Source organism: Cyprinus carpio, chromosome A23 (assembly GCF_018340385.1).
Source record: "Cyprinus carpio isolate SPL01 chromosome A23, ASM1834038v1, whole genome shotgun sequence".
Taxonomy (NCBI): Eukaryota; Metazoa; Chordata; class Actinopteri; order Cypriniformes; family Cyprinidae; genus Cyprinus; species Cyprinus carpio.
The window spans coordinates 3,953,165-3,968,309 of NC_056594.1; the positions used below are offsets into that span (position 1 = coordinate 3,953,165).

General features: G+C 36.6%; 1 protein-coding gene across 1 annotated transcript; it reads left to right on the plus strand.

Moving 5' to 3' along the window:
- The first annotated feature begins 3,276 nt into the window (after positions 1-3,276).
- LOC109082070 (potassium voltage-gated channel subfamily A member 10-like) lies at positions 3,277-8,136 on the plus strand. Its single transcript, XM_042712674.1, has one exon. It carries the CDS (start codon positions 3,456-3,458, stop codon positions 5,160-5,162), a length of 1,707 nt encoding a protein of 568 aa, XP_042568608.1. The 5' UTR covers positions 3,277-3,455; the 3' UTR covers positions 5,163-8,136.
- The last annotated feature ends 7,009 nt before the right edge of the window (positions 8,137-15,145 follow it).

The following is a 15,145-nucleotide window of genomic DNA, read 5'->3' on the forward strand; positions in this document are numbered from 1 at the left end:
TTCCCAGTTCAACTGATCAGCATCAATCACTTATTTTCTTGTCTTTCTTCTATAGTCTATGCTATATATATATGCTATATATATATGTATATATATATATATATATATATATATATATATATATATATATATATATATATATATATATATATATATATATACACACACACTACACACACACAACACACACACACACACACACACATAAATACTTTTTCTGTTCTTTAATCAGTGTTGTAATTTGTTTCCCTTAATAATGACAGTCTCTCTCTCTCTCTCTCTCTCTCTCTCTCTCTCTCGCTATCTGTGACGCACATGTTCTCTGTTTTCTGGTCAGTGGCAGCTGAGCAGGATGACTCACTTTTGGCATCTTTAATTAAACATCTGTCCGTGCCTCTCAACCACTCAGCCACCCTCCTATTTGAGATTTAGCCTGATAATATAACACATTTAGAAATATCTAATACAAATAGATTTAGAAATGTAAATCTAAATACATTTAGAAATGTCTAATGTACAATCATGAAATAAAATCTTTTTTTATTTTGAAAGTGAACATTCTTAAGTCTGTTATTATTATTTATCTGAAAATGTTTTTCCCCTCTCTTTTTTATTAGTCAACTTATTTGTCTGCGTGCCTTTTTTTTTGTTTATTCATGTAAGTGGAGTGGAACTCTGTATAAACCCAATTGGGTTTCGTTCCCCTCCTTGTACTGTATCCATGTGATATCCGTGCAGAACAAATAAATACAAATAAAAATAAATATTTAAATTATTTTAGCACATTGCTCTGTGGTAGATAATGTGTTTAAAGCAGTTTTAAGTATATTTCTAGGGTGTTCAGGATGATTACTAGGTGGTTATTCGATTTATTGGCGTGATATGTAGCCAAGTATGGTGTCCCATACTCGGAATTTGTGCTCACACCATTCACCCAGATCAGTAGGCAGCAATTTTTGCTGCGGCATCCAGGAAGCAGTTGGGTTCGGTGCCTTGCTCAAGGTTCTCCCCTCAGTCGTGGTATTGACGGTGAATTTTGGACCAAGGTCACTTACTGTAGAAATTTACAAGCACAATAGTAGATCTGAGGTAGCGTTAATACAAACGTGTGGGACGAGTTATGCACCGAATGTTAATACTTAGGCTAAGGGGTTTTGAAAAGATATGAAAGGTCATTTGAACAATAATAATAGTAGTGTAGGCATCACTAATAGTAATTTTAAAATGCTGATATTCTGCTTTGTATTTATTTGAAATTTAATTGAAATGTTTTAGGTTTTCAGGCTTAAAACCAGAGAGCAATATTACTTTTTGTCTCTACAAAGTGCTGTTGCTAATGACTTGTAATACAGCTTGGCTGATGGCACTGCAACATTTCCTCTGAACCGAGTGCAGGTCAGTGGAATAATAAGTGAATTAGATGAGGGCTGATTGTTTTCCCCGCTGTCTTGGCCTTTACTGGGCCAGCAGTTTCTCTCTCTCTCTCTCTGCTTCCTTCCCTCTGCTACTGTCTCTCGACTTCTCTTTCAGCGGCTCTCTTATTCTCCCACACTGCCTCACAGGCCTGGACTCTGGTGTCAAGTGTTTGACAGGGGTTACACTTTAGCTGAGGTGATGTCCAGCCAACTGTTATGTCAGAGGTGTGTCACCATAGATACTGGAAACGTCTGTGTCACATTAAGAACAGCAAGGAACCCATACAAATGTCTGTTCACATGTATGAAACTTGAGTTTCTGACAACGAGGGGAAATGGGAAAGCAAATAAGCTTTGCAAACATATTTAAATGAAAATGTTTAAGCAGTTGAGTGTTCATGTGAATGGGTGTCCAGGTCACATTTTACCCTAAAAAAAAAAAAAAAAAAAATAAAATAATAATAATAATAATAATATGCTTCATAAAGCCTGTTTTAGGACACTGTAATTCCCTGCTTGCTTTCATTTCCACACACATACTTTCATGATAATTAAGCCCTCTGGTTACACTTTAGTTTAGGGACCAATTCTCACTTTTAACTAGATCTAGTTTTAGATCCCTTAATGCTACAACATACAGTACCTAAACTTAACGGGATACTCCACCCCAAAATGAAAATTTCGACATTAATCACTTACCCCCATGTCGTTCCAAACCTGTAAAAACTTTGTTCATCTTCGGAACACAATTTAAGATATGTTGGATGAAAACCGGGAGGCTTGAGACTGTCCCATAGACTGCCAAATAAATTACACTCAAGGTCCAGAAAAGTATGAAAAGCATCGTCAGAATAGTCCACCTGCCATCAGTGGTTCAACCGTAACGTTATTAAGCGACGACAATACTTTTTGTACATGAAGAAAACAAAAATAATGACTTTAATCAACAATTCCTCTCCTCTGTGTCTCTCCAAATCAGCAGAGCACCATTTTGGAGAATCTGAGCAGTACGCTCTTCTGTGTCAGCCACGCTGCACTGTTTTCTTTCAAACCAAAGTGTACATATACGTAGAAAACGTATCCTTACGCTAGTATACTGCTATATGTCTGCGTACTGCTCAGATTCTCCAAAATGGAGAATCTTGGATCTCTTAGAGAGACACAGAGGAGAGGAATTGTTGAATAAAGTCGTTATTTTGGTTTTCTTCATGTACAAAAAGTATTCTTATGGCTTCATAATGTTACGGCTGAACCACTGATGGCTGATGGATGCTTTTCATACTTTTCTGGACCTGGACAGTGTATTTTACTTGGTAGTCTATGGGACAGCTTCAAGCCTCCCTGTTTTCATCCAAAATATCTTAAAATGTGTTTCTGAAGACAAACAAAATTTTACAGGTTTGGAAGGACATGAGGGTAAGTGATTAATGATAAAATTTTCATTTTGGGGTGGAGTATCCCTTTAACAACTACCTTACTAACTATTAATAAGAGGGGGTAAAATATGACCATGACATATTGTGAGATGTGTGAGATTCACATGCATGATATAATATTCAATTTGATAATATAGTATTGTAAACAAGAGATAACGTGTCAGTCTGAAAGAAGGTTTTTAATACTTTTTATCCTTCATGGACTGTTTTAGACTTGTGAAAAATGCCATCACTCCCACATTTGCAGTGTAAAAGTGATTCACAATGAAAACAAAAATAGCCCAGTGACAACTGACATTTTTGGAAGTATTGTGATGCTGACACCTCCCAAAATGTCACCTTTGCCAGCTGCTCTCCTCAGTGCTTCACCCAGACAAGTAACCAAGAAACAATGTGCTTGTCAAACACCATTTACTGGAGTTTTATTGGTCAAAAATAAATTCTAACTCTTCTTCTTTGTTTTGCAGGTCATGCACCTTGGATTCTTCCTCATTGTGTTGACCTCCACCTCAAAATCAAATGCCAAAGAGCATTTGAAATATTGAACCAGTGGGTTTGTTCTGGTGAAGGTTGAATTTGGTGGTTGTCTGATATCTGGAGCCACATGACGGTCCAGGCTGGAAGGATCGAGGTGGCGCTAGTTGAATTTGAGGGTATGGAGAATACTAACGGTGTGGACAATTTCAATGACCCAGACTACCCAAATGAGATGACAGCTTTGAGGGTAGAAATGCCAGAGTTTGGACCTGGCAGCACCTACTGCAATTCTGCAAAAGTGTTGTCATATAAAGAGAAAACCCCACAAAATCTGGACAAACCACAATCACCTGTCCTACCCCCTCACACGAGGAGAGGTCGTGCCAGCTGCGCTAGTCTGATTTCAAACTGGAAGTTACTTGTGAACAGTGAAGGATCACAAAGTGAGATGATCTTCAGTAAAATAGCCAAAGAATACGAGGACTTGTTTATTGATAAGCAACCTCTTGATGAAGGTGATCAAAAGGTCATTATTAACATCGCCGGTCTTCGCTTCGAAACCCGTTTGAGGACCCTTGACCAGTTCCCAGACACCCTTCTGGGCAACCCAATGAAAAGAATGGGCTATTTTGACCCCATGAGAAACGAGTATTTCTTTGACCGCAATCGCCCGAGCTTTGATGGGATCCTGTACTACTATCAGTCGGGGGGGAAGGTCCGCCGTCCCTCGAACGTACCTTTAGATGTCTTTGCGGATGAGATTACCTTCTATGAGTTAGGACAGGAAGCCATGGACCAGTTCCGCGAGGAGGAAGGCTTTATCAAAGACGTGGAGATCCCATTGCCATCCAATGAGTTTTACAGGCAATTTTGGCTGCTCTTTGAGTATCCCGAGAGCTCAAATGCAGCCAGAGGGGTCGCACTCATTTCCGTCTTTGTCATCGTCATCTCCATCGTCATATTCTGCATAGAGACCCTCCCAGAATTCCGTGAGGACCTGGAGCTTTTTCCGACTGCGGGTGTTTCCTTCAACCAGACGCATCCTTCAGGTGCTCCTCCAAGTGCCTCTCCCAAAACCATCACCAGCACCTTCTCTGACCCCTTCTTCATTCTTGAGACTGCATGCATCATCTGGTTCTTTTTCGAGCTCTGCGTGCGTTTCCTGGTTTGCCCCAGCAAGCGGGAATTTTTTAACAACATTATGAACATGATTGACATTGTCTCCATTTTTCCCTATTTCGTCACTTTGATAACTGAGATCGTAACCACCACCAATAAGTCCAACACAGGGCAGAATATGTCCCTGGCCATCCTGCGTATCATTAGACTGGTGCGAGTCTTCAGGATCTTTAAGCTTTCCAGACACTCCAAAGGGCTGCAGATCCTGGGCCAGACACTCAAGGCCAGCATGAGGGAACTTGGCCTGCTCATCTTCTTTCTCTTCATAGGCGTCATCCTCTTCTCCAGCGCCATCTATTTCGCTGAGGTGGATGATCCCAAAACCCAATTTGTTAGCATCCCTGATGGATTCTGGTGGGCTGTAGTTACCATGACCACTGTGGGATATGGAGACATGTGTCCTATTACACTAGGCGGTAAGATTGTGGGCACTCTGTGTGCCATTGCTGGGGTCTTGACCATCGCCCTGCCTGTGCCTGTAATAGTCTCCAATTTCAACTACTTTTACCATAGAGAGAGAGACCAGGAGGAAAAGCAGCCCACGGCTGAGACAACCGATCAAGTTTTAAAGTCAGGGAACAATACAAAATATGGTAGTAGTTCTTCTCTGAACAAGACAAATGGGAGCTGGCAGACTGATAAATCAAAGTTTTAAAACCCATATGGAAACTTCATTTTCATGAGTGTGAATCTCATTAAACATATTCAGGTCATACTTCACAACAAAATCAAGACATTATATTTTGCATAAAGAAAATAATCTATTTTAGTATCACTGCAAGTTTTATCATAACAAATAAAAAATCATTCCAGTTCTCAGTAATGCATCTGGATGTTTTACCTTAATTATTTTGTAACTGTTATTATTCTCAATGGCGATTTTCATCAGGTTCTCATTAATGTAGTATTTAATTTATCATTATCATTTGAAGTGCCCCAATTATGCCATTTTTAAAGCTCCTAATATTGGTTTGGGAGGCCCCTACAACAGGTTTACATGCATGCAACACTTTAATTTTCACATAATATACATTTAATTTCACCGCATTTCTCAATGATTCACACGAAGCAGTTCAAAGATTCAGTCTCTATAAACCCCTCCTTTCCGTGAGCTTACTCTTCTCTGATTGGTCAGATGGCCAGATCTTTTGTTACTGGTCTACTGCATAAAGGTGAAAAAAAGTAAAAGTGAAAGTCGTGACATCTGCCAAGTATGGTAACTCGGAATTGGTGGTCTGCATTTAACCCATCCAAGTGCACACACACAGCAGTGAGAAGTGAACCCACCGTGAAGACACATCTGGAGCAGTGGGCAGCTATATTCATTCCCCACCCACCTACAATTCCTGCCAGCACCGAGACTTGAACCTATGACCTTTTGGTTACAAGTCCAATTCTCTAACCATTAGCCCACAGCTGCCCCTTAAAGGATAGCTCTGTCAGAAGTGGTATAGAGCACGTGTCAGAAACAAAATGCTCATTGCCATGACTGAATGACAGCTCCATAGAGAATGTATGGAGATAAAAGGTGGTATCAATTTTACCTTATAAATTCAAGCCTGAATCCGATGTTGAAACGTCTTGTTGATCACTGTCGGCTTGACAACTTTGCAGATATTTTAAATTCACAGACCGCTACATTACACACAGCATGAAAGGCAATATTCAAAATGGCATATTAGGGGCACTTTAAATGCTTTACAACAAGTACTTCCAAGATTAATAAATGAATGTTCTTCACAGGTTTTGTGAGATTCAGCCAATAATGTCATTATTAGTGCTTCAGCATTTGCTAGATTTTATTTTATTTATTTATTATTTTTTTTAAATTCTCTGGAACAGATTATTATAAATGCTACCTTACTTGAATGATATGAATGTGATTACAATTTCTTTGAAAACAAAAGTAACAGAATTTAAATTTCATGTTAGATATCCATCTGTGTTGCATAATCCTTTTATTAAATAATAATTCAAACTAAACCATCTCATAATCTCATAAACCTACCACATCCGGTCCACTATGTGTAATTAAATATTACAGAATCAGCCTGAAAATTAAATGACAACTGCACTGTTATCAAGTGTGTTTGGGTGGCTTAATGCTTCCACCAGCAAACTACAATTTTGGGTAACCTGCAAAATGACACTTTTAACATTTATCTCTAAGACCATTGTCTCTATGTATGTTTTTCTAATCTAATTCCAAATTAAGTAGTGTGTTTCATAAATGTATCATTTTGCATTTGAAATTATAATCATTATGGTTTGTTGTGGCACTTTAGAGGAAGCTCAGCCAATGAAGAGGAGAAATGCATTCAGAGTTTTCCACTTACAGTCCATATTCATTTCTATGAGCTTAACAGTGCCTTTGACTCAGATGGGCTGAACCTGTTGTAGGCATGCTGTCATACAGGTTTTATATTGAGAGAATTTCCTTGTATTAATGGTGAGTGTTGCCTTGATTCAAATAAATATATATTCATAGACCTAACAAGACTTCCAAGTCTTGTTCTCTTTGTCAGATTCAACAGTTACCTAGAGAAGGTTAGAGAAATGAAGAATTTTCTTTGAGAAAAATGTCCTGAAACAAGATAAAGACATTCATTTTTTGATCATTTTGCTAAATAAGTGAAAGTATACAACATTTTGTTGGAGAGAGAATCAGGGAGCTATGAGCCAAGGTCTCGCTGTATTATATAAGTTGTTTTGCAAAATCTTGTGAATCTTAGTGAGCTGTTCCCCAAGACATACTGGAAATAAACACATATTTTCATTGTGTTTTTGATGTTATAACTGCTGCTATTTTATATTTACCTGAGGTTACGTCATATCAGTTTGAAGAAGTAGTGTGTCATTGTTAATCTGACATTCATTTGCACATTTTGCCTCTATATTGATAGTTCTTCTAACTGAACATTGTGGTTTGTGCTAGAGAATGAACTGTACATTTGTACAAATCCTTTTATTCTATAATTAGAATCTAATGAGAACATTCAAAGCCTTCAAAATATTAATAAGGAATCTTCAGGAACTTGCAAATCATGTGCTTAGCCTGAAACTGATCATATTTGGTTGTAAATTTATGACTGTAAATAAGTGACAACATAAAGTAATTTAATATGTTAATAATTGTGTACTGTATGTATTCAAATTATGCATTGTGTAATCGTTGCAGTGTTTGACCTGAAATGCAAATCACAGTGAAATGAAGCTCAGGCTGCTGGTGTGGTCACTTCAAAACCTGTTTCAATAATTAGCATTACATACTTGCATTTCTTAGCTGAAATAGTAATTTTGTTCTTTCATGTTAGACATGACAAGGCCCTTTTACTGATATAAATATTTTTTCTTTCTCTTATATTTTCATAATTTGGCAGGACAGCAAAGACTTTGAGCATAAAATGATTCAAATAGCATTTTCAGTGAAATATGGAAATCATCAGTGTGCAGTGTGACTGTCCTCAATATGAACTGCAATATACAGAAACCTATTAAAATGAATAAGGTGAAAAGTAGTTCAATTAAAAGAAATTGCCATTATCTTATTGGAGTGTATTATCACAAATGACTAGTTATGGATTTACACCTTACCAAAAAAAAAAAAAAAAAAAAAAAAATGGCATGACTGTCCTCTTATAAAGAAAGATTAAAATGAACAATATAGATACAAATGCAATTAAAAGAAGCCTTTAAAATAGTGATTTAGCATTTTTCCAATAACCTGCATTCATGTATTTAATCACACCAGTGTTTTACATTAGACAGCTGATACTGTAGTCAGAAAGTGTGTCGAGAAGTTACCTGGCGGTCAAGTCTTTGAGATCCCACACCTCTCTGAAAACCCCTCTTCCTCATTCACTGTTATATAAGATGCCCTCATTACCGGCAATAACAGGCTTGACTTTCACTGTAACATGAGCAGCTCTTCTTTTTCTCTTTCATCAGAGACAGATCATAGCCATGCTTCCTTGTTTGTCTCACATTGTTGCTTGGCTGTTTAATCACCCACAGTTTTCTTACTTCTGTTGTGAAAAAGAATGGGCTTAACTGTATGAAATGTGCACTTGTTGTGTACTTCAAATATTAAAAGTATATTTTTAATTTTTTTTTTATTATTATATATATATATATATATTATATATATATATATATATATATATATATATGATATTACAATTAAAATATATACATTTTGGAAGTACTACATTGCAAATTTAGCACTCTTGTTAAAAAAAAACTTAAGTTCAGTTAATTGCACTTAATATAAATTTAAACAATAATACATTTTTAATACTAAATAATACGCAGTTAAGTATCTGAAAATGTTACATTCAGTTCACACTTCAGTGTATTATTTTTAAGTATTATTTCCATATTAAGTACTCTTTTTAAAAGTATGCTAAAGTGTACTTCTTTTCTTAAGGGTTGTGTTGATGTATTTCCTGTTAAAACAGGAAGTTGGGCCGGAACAGAAGAAAGTACTCATCCCCTTTGAATTATATAGCATTCGTATACATGCTTGCTAAATGCTAAAGCTAATCAGAGGCAGGCAGTATGCAATGTGTAGTACATCTGCTAAAAGTTTATTGTTGTCAACCCTTAGGAGCTATTAACATGGCCTCAAAGCTAAGAAATTAGCTGAAAACTCTAACTTTGATTTCACAAGGTAGTGAGTCAAACATAGTTAAAATGAGGATAGCACTGCATTACCTCTTTTTTTTTTTTTTTTTTATTTACAAACTGCACAACGATCTGTGACTTGTTTTATCTCCAGTCATGATTGCTTCGCCTCCTGTAGTGATCTGACAAAAGCCCCAGGAGTGATCACTGAAGAACAGGTAACACTAGCCCAAACGCTGCGGTGTGCCAAGAGGTAAGAGACAACAATGGCCACTGGTCAAAGTAAAGACTGAAACAGTGTTGGATGAATGCATGAAATGTGACAGGGTACATCAGGGAAAGAAACAGCTGTGAGCAGGAGAGGCAGGTGATGAGAGAGGCTGTTAATGCTGTTATTCATGGACTTATCAAGGGTTTGATAAGTATAATTATGATAGTCAGATCTATTACATAGCAAACTGCCTGTAACAAGGTCTTAGGGATGATTTAGGTGTGTGTGAAGGGGCGGACTGTCCATCTGGACATTCTGGAGAAGTCCACGGCCGTCGGCCTGCTGGTTCATCATTAAAGCAAAAGTGTCAGATTAAGTGATGTTGACGGCTGACAAAAGGGGGCGCTAATGCAATCTTTTTTTGCTTATGAGAAACCATAACTGAGGAGAAGGAGTGTGGGCTCGTGATGGCAAGTGAAAAACGTGCCCTGCATCCCAATGTTCACACTATCCATCCTAAATAGTATGTGCGATTAGAATAAGTGTGTCCCAAAGCATATTATGTTGAAAAGAGTACGCCAAAAGTCCCCGGATGGTCTACTATTTCAAGTCGATTTTTGAAGTGTGGATCCGTGCACACTCTAATGGCTAATATTACCCACAATCCATTGCGCTTTGACGAATAAATCGGTTGGGAACTACAAACAAAAAGCTTTTAAAAAAAACTACAAACATGGTAGATGCGCACAATCCACGGTTAAGTAGAGAGGTTTAGTTAAAGGGGTTTGAGTTATTAATTATTAACATTTAACCTGGTAAAAAAATCTGTGTTATATTTCATCTGCAATAGCAATGTAATTTTTAGATTTTTAGTATATATATATATATTATATATATATATATATATTTTATATATATTATATCCATTTATTCGTTAAATTTAAAAGCATCATTATGCAGAAAATATGAGTAGAGTTCTCTGCATGAAGACCCACGGCTCACAGATCAACATGCTGCTTCTTTTCTCTCCGATATGGTAGGAAGTTAAATGAAATAAAATGTGAACAGTTAAAGTACATCAGGTTACCTTTGCTCGCTTCTCTCACTATAGAGCATGAAGCCTATAGCACTATAGTAAAATCCCAGGACACCCCTAGTCTGAATGTTCACTGCTGCTTATCATTGTCTGACATGAATATTCATTCATAAAGAGACAGCAGCGATTCTACAGCGGGTTACATTTGAGAGCTATTGAGTTAGAAAATTCAAGAGTAATGAAGTTAAGGTGATTAGTCTGATTAACACACACGAACACAGACAGAGACATATGAATACTCAAATTGAAGAAATGTGTTGTATCAGGTTTCTAGATTCTGAGGTTGTGTTTATCATTGTCATATTATACATTTGGGTTCTGCTCGTTCACATAATTTGTAATGGTTTTACTGGTTATAATGAAAATTGTACTGTTTTTAATGGAGACTGTAATCGTGCCTATTGGTTTCTATTGGTGGCTTTTATCAAAAACCACTAAATCCTAATAAAATGTGTCCCAAAACACATTCCAGGAAAACATTATTTAATGATTTTAATGGTTAAATGTTGATGGTTTGTAATGGTATTTGTAGTGGAACAACTACAGACTAATCAACAGGCTAATATCTTTAAGAACTGAAATATAATGCATTGCTTAAAGGTGAAATGTAATTTATGTGCTACTAAAAGGCACCTCCAAAAATCAGACTGTTTCACAGCTAAATCGTTTCAGTGTCATAATCACAAAAGTATGTCTTTAAAATGCAAATTACACATAGGCCTACCTGTACATTCACCTACCATAAGCAAATGTTGTTCATTTTGGACCCTGCTAATGACTGATTGTTAAATATGTTATTTAAAGGTGCATTTATTTATTTATTGTTTATTTTGTATGTTATGTTATATGCTTATGCAGTCACCTTAAACCTTTACTGACTCCTGGTGGTGTGGACACAACATCACATAAGAGCTCAATTTACAATGTCGTAATTTTCCCAGTCAAACATGATTCATTCATCCCATATGACATGACATGAGAGTTTGATGCTACTGATATAGCTATATACTGTAGTCTTCATCTCATATAAGTATTATTTAGTACATATTTTCAAAAGTGATATTCATTTATTTATGTCTAAAACCTTTAACAGAGAAGAAAAAAATTCTGATATTTTTATTCGCCATAGCCTATCTATATAAATATATCTCTTTATATATTTGTACATATTTTATATGTGCTGGCATTAAAAAGCTTTAGGTCAGTAAGATTTTTTTTTTTTCCTTTGATAGAAATAAATACTTTTTATTCAGAATGGATGCTTTAAATTGCTAAAATAAATCAGAACTGACTGTAAAGACATTTATAATGTTACAAAATATATATTTCAAATAAATTCTGTTCTTTTTATTTATTAAAGAATTCTGAAAAAAGATATATATGAAGTAGCACAACTGTTTTCAACATTGATAATTTGCAGAATTGTTGCATAGAAAACAGTTATTTAAATAGTAAGAATATTTCACAATATTACTGTTATTACTGTATTTTTGATCAAATAAATGCAGCCTTATCTGGTGAACATAAGAGACTTTCAAAAAAAAAAAAAAAAAAAAAAATGAATAAATAAAAACAGACCCCCAACTCTTGAATGGTATCTGTATATATCTTTTTACTTTGGTTATGAAAATGAAAGGCTCCATCTTTCATTGCTGAAGTAGGTCATTAAATTTTCAGATGCTGAAGACAAGTTTTATGACCCTGTCAATCTCTGGCTGCTTAGAAGTGCTCCCATAACAGAACTATGGTCAACCCAGTTGAAATGACTGATGAACACATTTGTGTGTATGTGTATGTTGTGTTTGTGAGAGAAAGATGACTGTAACCTCTAGACAACACAAGGAATGCAACTATTCAGTATGCCATGTCTTAATTTCTGTATGTGTGCGTATCTGCGTTTGTGTGTGGTGTGTACGTGCATGGCACACATACTTGTAAAGAACACGTCAACACATGCCTAAGTGGAAACATAAAAATATTTCAGATGTATTTTAACAACTACGTGATATGAAGTTATAGTTGTTAGCTGCTCCTCTTATATTTATGGCTGATGTAAATCACTGGAGTATTGAGAGGAGAGGAGACATTACTTTTCTTTCAGTTTCAGCCGCCTCCTACACCAGAAATAACTCATGATGCACATAAATAGATGTATTCTTAAAAACTGATTTTAAAGTGGAAATCTCTGTTATCGTTCTTGTACAGTAAGCCCTTTGTAATGTAATGCAAAGTTAGACGCTATCAATTTTGCTAAAGTGTATTTAGCTTTGCACTTATGCATTTTACTGGACAGATCCTAGTACAGTCATAAATATAATTTAAAAAACAGAAGAAAAAAAAAAAATTCACCAAGTGTTGTTTTAGGGCTCTTTCATTCAAATAAAAAAGAGACTTCTTTATATATATATATATAATATCTTACAGTCCCCCAGACACTTGAATGGTAGTGGAGCTTAAAAACATGAAATTGTTCTGACCGGATAAAGGAAATTAAAATAAATGCCATTTTACTGTTATGCCATTAACAGAAACTCATCAATGAAATCCAGACATGACAGACATAGAGAAAAAGTCTTGGGAGAAACCAGGTTCAGGGCAGTTCTCCGCTGGCCAGATGAAACCAACATGGTGTGGTTTAATTCCTGGCTGCAACACAAGTCAGATTGTGTAGAGGACTCGTCTGGTTCTAGTGGTCTCATTCTGATGGCCGTCTAGTTGACAAGGTCTTCGCAGGGGATCTGTCTCTGCTTCTACTTTTTATTAAAAGTAAAGTATTTATTTATTTTCATTAAAATACACTGATCAAAATTATAAACGCAACACTTTTGTTTTTGCCCCCATTTATCATGAGCTGAACTCACAGATCAAAGACTTTTTCTATGTACACAAAAGGTCTATTTCTCTCAAATATTGTTCACAAATCTGTCTAAATCTGTGTTAGTGAGCACTTCTCCTTTGCCGAGATAATCCATCCACCTCACAGGTGTGGCATATCAAGATGCTGATTAGACAGCATGATTATTGCACAGGTGTGCCTTAGGCTGGCCACATTAAAAGGCCACTCTAAAATGTGCAATTTTGTCACACAGCACAATGCCACAGATGTTGCAAGTTTTGAGGGAGTGTGCAGTTGGCATGCTGACTGCAGGAATGTCCACCAGATCTGTTTACCTTGAATTCAATGATCATTTCTCTACCCTAAGCCATCTCCAAAGGCGTTTCAGAGAATTTGGCAGTACATCCAACCAGCCTCACAACCGGAGACCACGTGTAACCACACCAGCCCAGGACCTCCACATCCAGCATCTTCACCTCCAAGATCATCTGACCAGCCACGCAGACAGCTGCTGCAACAGTCGGTTTGCATAACCAAAGAATTTCTGCACAAACTGTCAGAAACCGTCTCAGGGAAGCTCATCTGCATGCTCGTCGTCCTCATCGGGGTCTCGCCCTGACTGCAGTTCGTCATCGTGACCAACTTGAGTGGGCAAATGTACACATTCGATGGCGTCTGGCACTTTGGAGAGGTGTTCTCTTCACGGATGAATTCTGGTTTTCACTGTACAGGGCAAATGGCAGACAGCATGCATTGTGTCGTGTGGGTGAGCAGTTTGCTGATGTCAACATTGTGGATTGAGTGTCCCATGGTGGCGGTGGGGTTATGATATGGGCAGGTGTATGTTATGGACAATGAACACAGGTGCTTTTTATTGATGGCATTTTGAATGCACAGAGATACTGTGACGAGATCCTGAGGCCCATTGCTGTGCCATTCATCCACGACCATCACCTCATGCTGCAGCATGATAATGCACGGCCCCATGTTGCAAGGATCTGTACACAATTCCTGGAAGCTGAAAACATCCCAGTTCTTGCATGGCCAGCATACTCACCGGACATGTCACCCATTGAGCATGTTTGGGATGCTCTGGATCGGCGTATACGACAGCGTGTTCCAGTTCATGCCAATATCCAGCAACTTCACACAGCCATCGAAGAGGAATGGACCAACATTCCACAGGCCACAATCAACAACCTGATCCACTCTATGTGAAGGAGTTTTTTTTTTCAGTTAATGTTTATATTTTAAAAGTATTGAAAATGATCTTAATTTTAGTTTCACCTTTAGTTTTAATTCACTATAATTAAATAGTTTACCCTGGTTGTCACATCGTTGCACATTTAATTCAGCATATCAGATCATATGAGTCAAGAAAGAGATATTAAAAATATATTAAATACCTTTAGTTTTAATTCACTATTATTTTATATATTGTTTTGGTTTATATTAGTATATATATGGTTATTAAAAATATATTAAATATTGTTTTGATATATATTTATATATATGATTAGGACAAACAAATTGCTTTTTCATATTTGTTTTATATGTACTGTCTCAGTCTTTCTACTCCAAAATTTCATATTTAATTATTTTAACTTAATGTGGTTTATTTTTGTTTTTGAATTCTTTTTTTTTTAATTATTTGTTAAGTTAACTTACAATTTCTGAGTGAAAATTGTTTCTACACCAGTTTTATTTCAGTGTACATACTGCATACTACAGAAATAGCTAGTATGCTATTCCAAGCTCAGCCTCAGGTGACAGTAGGAGAATGGAAAACACAGAGAGAAGTCAGTCTTTTCCATTCTTCACTTCTGCGAACCTATTCTCATGTATTCTTAAGCATCCGAGCACATCTGAGGA